This window comes from Nicotiana tabacum, chromosome 13, assembly GCF_000715075.1.
Source record: "Nicotiana tabacum cultivar K326 chromosome 13, ASM71507v2, whole genome shotgun sequence".
Taxonomy (NCBI): domain Eukaryota; kingdom Viridiplantae; phylum Streptophyta; class Magnoliopsida; order Solanales; family Solanaceae; genus Nicotiana; species Nicotiana tabacum.
This window is the reverse complement of record NC_134092.1, coordinates 108,035,771-108,045,843: the sequence shown is the minus strand read 5'-3', so window position 1 is coordinate 108,045,843 and position 10,073 is coordinate 108,035,771. Positions and strand designations below refer to the sequence as shown.

The following is a 10,073-nucleotide window of genomic DNA, read 5'->3' as shown; positions in this document are numbered from 1 at the left end:
CACGCCGCAGCAGGTATTGTACATCGCTGAGTGATTGACTGTGCTGAGCATTGAGCATAGTGAGAGAGAATGCGAGATAGTGAGATTGAGTACTCTGAGATTATGAGTACATGAGCTCATCGTTGCGATGCATTGCATTTGACATGCGTACTTGATATACATGCATAGAGATGCATTTCCTTCTGCTACCCGGTTTTGGGGACATTTATGATTTTACCTGTATCTTTACATGTAGGCATAGAGAAGTACTTTCCTCATGCTATCTGAAAATGAAATATCTTACTATTTGTTGAAAGGAGTTTTGGAAAAAATCGCAGTTTTCAACCTTACTCGTACTTTAGCTTTTTCGGTAAAAGATTTGGGTTTTCACTGAGATACTTGAAAAGAAATGCCTATTTTGTTTTGGAACTATGAACGAATTGAGCCTTTTATTTTGGAGATACCTTTTTGTTATTGTACTATGCTGTTATAAACTGTGGTGGAATATTGGTGTTGTACCCGACCTTGTTGTTAGCTCGTCACTACTTTCAACCTAAGGTTAGGTTTGTTACTTATTGAGTACATGGGGTCGGTTGTACTCATACTACACTCTTACACCTTGCGTGCAGATAATGACTGTTGATGTTGCTGTGTTCGATGAGAGCTGGATTTGAAGATGTACCTATGTCCCGGTTGTAGCTGCCTCTTGTTCGTGGTAGCTTTAGATCTGTAAAACTTTGTTTATGTACTATTCAAACAAACTATGTATTTATTTCATTTACGATTTGTAAACTCTATTCTTAGAAGCTCATGATTTGTACTACCAGTTCTTGGGGAATGTATCAGATTCATATTCAGATAATTTCTTTACTTAATTACTTTATTAATTATTATTGGAATTGGTTAGTGGTTAACTGACTTACCTAGCAGGTTGGGTTAGGTGCCATCACGACTAGTTGAATTTTGGGTCGTGACACCTAATTTCTGCTCCCGGTTGTGATTGTCCAAAGTCTAAAGACTTTGTAGTGTATCTGTAGAAACTAAAACTATATCAGTTTCTGATGGGCCGTAATGACTCATATGCTCAAGCTACAGTGAATCAAGCCTATGCCTTAATAGTGAGTGATGAAGGGCAGAAGTCAGTAGCAGCAACTACATGAATTCTAGGTGCTAATCCTGCCTTGACTTCAACAAACTATGAAGTTGCAATGTACACAAGAATAGGAGGAAACCAGCATAAGAAGTTCAAGAAAAACTACAATGTGCAGTGTGATTTCTACAAAATGAAGAGGCATAGCAAAGAAAATAGCTTTAAGATTGTAGGATATCCTCCAGATTTCAAACCAAAAAGGAGAGAAAATGTGGGAAACAATAATGCAACATATAATGTAAATTACTCACACACAATAATTCAGTCCCTACATTTAACTATGGACAAAATACAAATATTTTTTATCATACAAGTGGAAGAAATTTGGGATAACCTTCAGGCTCACAAAGTCACGTTACTAGCATCCAAGAGAATACAGGTCAGCTGGGAAACTATTCTCTCACAAAGGAGCAGTGTGATCAACCTCTGCATATACTTAACAAAAGCTTTATCACAGCTCCAACCTCTGCAACCAATGTAGTAGGTACTGATATTGATAGGGCAATGCTAGTGTCTAAATCATCTTATGAATGGATCATAGATACATGGGCTACAAATCACATGGTCTCTGATATAAATGTACTGAACAAGATCACAGTAGTTGAGACAAGTAATCCAAAAGGGATACTACTACCAAATGGTGATATATCTCATGTTACACACACAGGGTCTAGCTCTATTTCATAAATAAACACTATAACAAATGTGTTTCATGTTCCTCAATTTAAATATAATCTACTTTCTGTCTCCAAGCTAACAAAAGAACTGCAGTGCTTAGCCATGGTTTTTCCTGATTTCTGTGTTTTTCAGGATCTATTCACTGGGAAGGTGAAGGAGATTGGTAAAGAAGAAGCAGGGCTATATCTACAACAAATGAATGCCGAGAGAAGGAACTTCAGAAATTTCAGTTTGTCTTCTAAAGAACTTGGAACATCTAAATATGAGAGTGAGGATGTGGAGCTGTGGCATAGGAGATTTGGTCATATGTCTGTTATAGGACTTCAAAAATTACTTTATGTTAATCTACAAACTATTAGAGATAGAGTGAATAAGTACACTATATGTCCATGTGCCAAACAAACAAGACTTCCATTTCCTTCAAGTAGTATTAAAAGTACTAGTCCCTTTGATTTGATTCATATGGACATATGGGGGCCATATAAAGTAGCTACATTAGATGGAAACAAGTACTTTCTAGCTGTAGTGGATGACTATTCTAGAATGACATGGGTATTTTTACTTAAATAAAAGTCTGATGTATGTGTTTGCCTTCAGCATTTCCTTAGTTTTGTACAAACACAGTTCAACAAAAAGGTCAAGATAATTAGAACTGATAATGGGACAGAGTTTGTGAACTCTGTCTGTGATACTCTATTCAAAAATCTAGGAATAATACATCAAAGGACACGTGCATACACCCCTCAGCAAAATGGTGTAGTTGAGAGAAAGCACAAACACATTTTAGAAGTCACCAGAGCTATTAGATTTCAAGCCCAGATTTCAATCAAGTTCTGGGGACACAACATACTTGCTGCAGTTTACTTAATAAACAGAATGCCTAGTTATGTAGTTTATATGTTACCCTATGAGAAGCTACATAACAGAAAACCTTTCCAAGGACATCTAAGAGTAATAATATGTCTATGTTTTGCTAAGACAGTACAGGAACACGACAAGCTACTACCCAGTGCTAGAATGGCTGCTCATATGGGGTACTCTGAGATACAAAAAGTATATGTTCTATATGATCTGTATACTCACTCTTTTTTTGTCAACAGGGATGTCACATTCAGAGGGGATACTTTTCCTTTCACTAAACAAAAGTTCACAACTCAACCACTATTTGTAGATACTACACCAAACTCAAGGATCTTTATAGATACTTCTGATATTATATTTGATGTCCCTACTAGATTGAATGAATCTGCAGGTACTCAAACACCAACAAAAGCTCTTACAGATTTCACAATGGAAAATCAAACTTCAGCTCACATCTCAGATCCTCAAGATCATATTGAAGAAGAGACATCTGCGCAACAGCCTATACCTGTTATGCATATCACTGAGAATCATCAAAATGATCAACTTAATCAACAACAACAACCCGCCACCAGAAAATCAAGTAGAGGTACACAACCTCCAATTTGGATGAAAGATTTTGTTTCTCTTAATATATATCAGGATGTACCCTATGCCTTAAACAAATACATAGGATATGAGTATGACAATCTATCATCTTAGTATCAAGCATATATTATTGCTTCTTCTACTATTTGTGAACCTGCTACATAGTTTGAAGCTATTAAAGATCCTAAGTGGGTTGAAGCCATGATTGAAGAGATAAAGGCACTTGAAGCTAATCAAACATGGGATGTTGTTAGTCTGCCACAAGGTAAAAAACCAATAGGGTGTAAATGAATCTATAAAATAAAATACAAAGCATCAGGAGAGATTGAAAGATTCAAAGCTCGACTAGTAGTAAAGAGGTACAGTCAACATGAAGGAATTGACTACCAGGAAATATTTTTACCTATTGTAAAGATGGTCACTGTAAGAACTATTTTGGCAGTAGCAGCAGCAAGAAAGTGGCACATACATCAAATGGATGTATACAATTCATTTCTTCCAGGAGATCTTCATGATGAAATATATATGGACTTGCCTTAAGGATTTAACAGTCAGGGGAGAGTAGATCAGTGTGCAGACTTGTTAAATCCTTGTATGGACTTAAACAAGCACCAAGATAATGGAATGCAAAACTATCTGAAGCTCTACAAAAGTTCAAGTTTAAACAGAGTCAATTTGATCACTCTTTGTTCATGAGGAGGACAAATGAAGGCATTGTTATAGTCCTAGTATATGTTGATGATAATGCTAATCACAAGAAACAGTTTGAAGCTTGTGGAAGAAACAAAAGTTTCATTGCAGCAAGCCTTCAAAATGAAGGACTTGGGAGAGCTAAAATACTTTCTTGGCATTGAATTTGCCAGGTCTAAGCAAGGGATCACAATGCATCAGAGAAAGTATGCTTTAGAACTCATTTCAGAAGTTGGCCTAACAGCTGCTAAACCTTAACTAACTCCCATTGATATTTCTATGAAGCTTACTTCTAAACAATATGATGATCATCTTGGAAAGAATACAAAAACAGAAGAAGACTCTCTAATAGTTCAAACAACCTATCAAAGACTCATAGGAAAGTTATTATATTTAACAGTAACAAGGCCATACATTGCCTTTGGAGTTCAGATATTGAGTAAATTTCTTCAACAGCCAAAGAAATCTTATAGTGAAGCTGTCACGACCCAAAATCCATTAAAGGTCGTGATGGCGCCTAACACCACTGTCAGGCAAGCCAACAATAAAAGTTTAACTCGATTATTCATTTTATTATTTTGAAATCACAATTTTCCTTCAATTAAATAATTAGGAAAAAATTTACAAAGTAAATGATAATGTTTCCCAACTACAATACTGAACAACTCGTAAGTACCCCCAAAACCCGGTGTCACAAGTGCATGAGCATCAACTAGGAAGTAAAATAAAATACAGCATCTGTTTGGAATACAAATTAGACAGGAAAAATACAAATAACCCTGGAGGAGACCTTGCTGGCTGCGGATCGTAACCTAAAATGCAGCTCGCGCCAAGTCCCCGCATCATCCATGCCTCCGTGCCCAAAGGACCACCGGACATAAAAATACCTGTACAAAAATATGTAGCAAGTATAGTATGAGTACGTAAATCCACGTGTATCCAGTAAGTATCTAGCCTAATCCCGGAGAGTAGTGACGAGGGGTCGACATCGATACTCACTAGTAGTCCAACAATATCAGGTACAGTCAAGAGGTAAATAAATATGAGGCGGAGTAAATAAGTGAAATAAACAAGCATAAAATACATGGTACAAATTCCCCTCTTTATAATGAACTCAAACTCTCCATTAGAAATCCCCTCCTTAACCTGAGCATATATATAGGTGTAGTGGATCTCCTCAAATAGATTGTCATAATTCAAATCAGGAAAACTCACGGATACACTGGCTTCTTACCAAATATTACGTACGATTCCATGAGGATATGTTATAGGAAATGCCGAGGCGTACGACCCGATCCAACATAAATATTTAAATTGTGCACTGTCGAGGGTCAAACGACACGAACCATAGATGCATCTATTAACCTGCCGAGACGAACGACCCGCTCCCATGAGAGTATGGTACATAAATCCTGCTGAGGCGAACGGCCCAATCCCATTAGAGTGTGGTACATAAATCCTGTCGAGGCGAACGACCCGATCCTATTAGAGTCAGGTACATCAATCCTGCTGAGGCGAACGGTCCGATCCCATTAGAGAAAGAATCTTTAACGGGTCCTTGACCCCACTCACGAATAAACGTGTGAGTTATAATTTCTTTAGCGAAAAACCTTTCAATGAAACATACATATATATATATATATATAGAAAAACCATTCAATGAAAATACATATATATATATCACGGACACAATTTCATAAGGGGAGTACAATTGTTTCGTGACTAATCATGAAACTCGTGAAATTCTTTACAATAATGAGTCTATCACTCTACGCATGTCTAGTCTCAAGTCATAATGCGAAATAAAAGAATTAAACGAGCAAAGATAATCTCTACAGTACAAGTATAGCATGGTGTGAACCTAAGTCTACCCGGACAATAACATGAATCTAGCTATGTACTAACTGTCATAACCTCGTACGTACGTAGCCCCCGCATAAAGTTACACATATTAAATATATCACCTAGGGGTAGTTTCCCCCTCACAGAGTTAGACAGGAGACTTACCTCGCTCCGAAGTTCCGTAACCGGCTCCAACGCCGCTCTAACACCTTAAATCGGTGCTCGTAGCTCCAAAACTAGTCAAACAATGTACAAACCCATAAAAACATACCCTAATACTCATAACGAATCAATTTAAACAAATTCCCAACTCCGCTCGAGAAGTCGATAAAGCAACTCTCGGGCCCACGTGCTCGGATTCCGAAAATATTCGAAGATAACCATCACCCGTAACATCACGAACTCAAGTATATAATTTATTCTCAATTTCTTGCCCAATTTCGTGGTCAAAATTCAAAAATACTAATTTCTAGGTTTTCTATCAAAATCTCAAATTTCTACTAATTTCCATGCTTAAATCCATATCTAAATCATGTATTTAACTCACAATGTGAAGAAAGCACTTTCTCCATTATAGTTGATGAAGATGGCACTCCAAAGGTGCTCCAAAATTGGCTTCTATGGACGAAATGAAGTGAAATTGAATCAAACCTTCATTTTAAAAGAAGCACACAACCCAGCCCGATCTTCGCACCTGCGGTCCAATAGCCGCTTCTGCGGCTCCGCACCTGCGAAAATTCCATCGCAGGTGCGGTTCAAGCTCGGCCCAACATTTCCCGCATCTGCGGCCCGGCAGCGCTTCTACGCCTCTGCTTCTGCGGCTCTTCGCGCGCAGGTGCGGTCTCGCTTCTGCGAAACTTGACCGCATCTGCGGTCCCAGCTTTCCCCAGCCAGAACCGCTTCTGTGAACCTCTTGGCCGCTTCTGCGGCTCCGCACCTGCGACCAAAACCTCGCAGGTGCGGTTATTCCAGATACCAGCTGCCTTAGCATTTTCCTTAGTCCAAAAATCGATCCGTTAAGCATCCGGAACTCACCCGAGGCTCCCGGGACCCCAACCAAACATTCCAACAAGTCCTAAAACAACATACTAACTTACTCGAGCCTTAAATCACATCAAACAATGCTAAAAATACGAATCGCACTCCAATTCAAACTTAATGAACTTTGAAAATTCAACTTCTACAATTGATGTTGAAACCTATCAAATCACGTCCGATTAACTTCAAATTTTGCATACAAGTTATAATTGACATTACGGACCTACTCCCACTTCTGGAATCGAAATCCGACCCCGATATCAAAAAGTCCACTCCCAGTCAAACTTCTCAAAAACCTTCAAATTTCCAATTTTTGCCAAATAACCCCAAAATGATCTACGAACCTCCAAATCCACATCCGGATGCGCTCCCAATGCAAGAATCACCATACGGAGCTATTCCCTTTCTCGGAATTCCAAACGGACACCGATAGCATTAAAAATACATTTCAACCCAAATTTATGAAATCCTTCCAAAATGCCAACTTCCCACAATTGACATCGAAACACTCCCGGGTCATCCAAAACCCCGATCCAGACATACGCCCAAGTCCAAAATTATCATACAAACCTGTAGGAACCTTCAAATTCCGATTCCGAGGTCGTTTACTCAGAATTCAAACCTCAGTCAATCCCTTCAACATAAAGCTTCCGAAATTAGAACTTTCTTCTCAAACTAACTCTAAACTTCCCGAAATTTAATTTCGACCATACGTGCAAGTCATAATACCTGAAGTGAAACTACTCAAGGACTCAAACCGCCAAACGACGTGCTAGAGCTCAAAACAATCGTCGGGTCGTTACATTCTCTCCCACTTAAACATACGTTCGTCCTCGAACATGCTAAGAACTACACTGGAGTTGTCCGAAATCATTGTTTAACACCTCGTGCACCTACCCGTGCTACCACAACCAAGTTGAGCACATTAGCTCGAGCAAACCTAAAAATCCTCCTTTTTATCTAGTCAAATAAGCCTTAGAGCCAAATTCTAACATCTGAAATTCTCTACCAGGTCTGTTTCCAACATATGAACACCGTATCCATCACTACACGATGTACCAATACATTATTGTATACTCTTACCGAATTCACACCATGCACCGCATTATTCACATGACCATAATGACATCCCCCTGACAACAATAGCCGAAATCCCACGAATCTGATGCGCACAACACACCTCATGAAGCATATAAGTCCCGTTTCAGCTCTCGCAATACTGCCACGATAGAAGAGATGTGTAGAAACTCATAACCACCTGCCGAATCACAACTCATGGAGTCTCTCCTCCCGATAAGAACCATTACCTCATTTTGGACTGAATATTGATATTTACTCTTTAATGTGCCTCATATAAATTTGATCGCACTGATCCAGGTCCAATAACCTCGTCTCACCCAGTACAAGTTTCTCAAGACACTGCCAAAAGTCTCATATGATGCCACAATGTGCCAACAAGCTACAAACTCGAATGTGATACATAAGGAAACGAACTCTGGAAAGATCTACTCAACCCATGTAACTAATTTTAATAACTGAAAAGATGTTATGAACCTTCCTCAGGAAATGAGAAGTAAAACACACAATAATAGATATGGAAAACTATACTCAATGTCACATTGTTGCGGCGTGCAACCTGATCCACACATGATACTGTTGCGACATACAACCCGATCCAACCATATACCCATGGTGGCGTGCCACCCGATCCACACATACTAATCTAAAGAAAACACATATTGAGCTGTAACGCTTATGCTCACGAAATGCCCGAATATCAACCATAAGCATGCCAAGTGCATAATACAAATCCTGGGGAGACGGGTAGCGCCATACGCTAGGAAACTCAAGCACAACTAAGGTGCAATAAATGAAATGTATCTTGAGAGCCATTGTGCTCTCACAACACCACAAATTACACGAGATTTCAACACGAGTGCGAATAATCAAGTCGTCTCACAACCCACATGGCACAATAGAGATTACACAGAATGGCTGACGAAAGAAATAACATCCAAGGCCTGAAGACCCCTCCGTAAGCAGCGCTATGCTAAAATGAACACATCCGGCCTGATATAGAGCCCACATTCACGTTTAGATCCATTCACGGAGCTCAAGCTGATTCTGATCGTACTGTACTGAGCTAATAACCTTTCAAGGATCCACCCCCAAGAATAGCCGTCGAATCCGGAACAAACTTTCACAATTCACAACCAATTGAACAGAGCGCCCTTCAGGAACAAATTCTCACATTAGCGATAGTACCACAATCTCCATACTTGGTTCCAATCTTTAATCACTCAAGTGACTATATGTCACACCTTAAGCTTGAAAATGAACTCAAAAATATAAAATTGAGTCTTGATGCTGAACTTGAAAAGAATAAACAACTTGTAATTCTGTAAAGTGAATCAAAAATTCGCAAGTTAATACATAAAACCTCTTCCACATGACACCAACCTCAGGTGATGCTAAGGATAATACCAGCTTACTATAAACATCTGAATTATTTCCTACTTTCCGAGATCATGACACTTTTGTCAACACCGAACCGCAACCTTGATCCTCAGCTTCCAATTCCCATGCCGCTCACTGCACTTAACATGCCACTACGTGAGAGTACAAGAATTTTATCATAACTCTTGAACCACTAATAGAATAAACACTTTATCATATAGAAACCTTTCACTTAACTCATTTCAGGAGGACCATTGTAACACGCGACTGAATTCCCATAACCGCAGAAAATACCAACCTCAATTTGTGGTCTAAACCACCATAACTCTTCCGGGATCTATCTATACATAACATGCCTTAATAATAGAATGCCTCCAAATAAATCAATTACGGCGGCCGTCAAGCCTCGTGCGCACCACCACAAATCACATGCATTACTCAACACGCTGAAGGAACTGATCATTACCACCGTCATGCCAATTCAACCATTGCTAACTGGTCCGACTTCTTCTAATTTACTTCGGACTTGCCTTAGGAATAATAATAGCTCCATTTAAAGCATAATGAACCCAATTCGCACTCATCTAGAAGGACCCGATTTCACGAGACCACGTTGTCTCAAAACCCACAAACCATCTCATACCCTCCTTATGCGTATATTCGCATCTTCAACTGGTACACCCATTCTGATATTTCCGTTATGAATCCAAAGTTATTATATCTCATTCCTCCAGTGCTACACCACAGACCGATGATAACATAGAACACTCCAAGCCCCTTTCATAATCCA

At 39.1% G+C, this 10,073-nt stretch overlaps 1 protein-coding gene across 1 annotated transcript; it reads left to right on the top strand.

The window, feature by feature from the left end:
- Nucleotides 1-1,187: 1,187 nt before the first annotated feature.
- Nucleotides 1,188-4,110, top strand: LOC142168292 (uncharacterized). The gene is made up of 5 exons (XM_075228953.1): nucleotides 1,188-1,367; nucleotides 1,940-2,359; nucleotides 2,405-3,313; nucleotides 3,422-3,521; nucleotides 3,899-4,110. The coding sequence occupies exons 1-5, from the start codon at nucleotides 1,188-1,190 to the stop codon at nucleotides 4,108-4,110; spliced, it is 1,821 nt and encodes a 606-aa protein (XP_075085054.1).
- The last annotated feature ends 5,963 nt before the right edge of the window (nucleotides 4,111-10,073 follow it).

What these genes read in the sequence shown, in the direction of transcription:
- LOC142168292 (XM_075228953.1), top strand. Translation starts at nt 1,188, where the DNA reads ATGTACACAAGAATAGGAGGAAACCAGCATAAGAAGTTCAAGAAAAAC. An exon ending in ACTATTCTAGAATGACATGG is followed by an intron (nt 2,360 to 2,404) that starts GTATTTTTACTT and finishes GTTTGCCTTCAG; the next exon opens with CATTTCCTTAGTTTTGTACA. An exon ending in CTCTTAATATATATCAGGAT is followed by an intron (nt 3,314 to 3,421) that starts GTACCCTATGCC and finishes CCTGCTACATAG; the next exon opens with TTTGAAGCTATTAAAGATCC.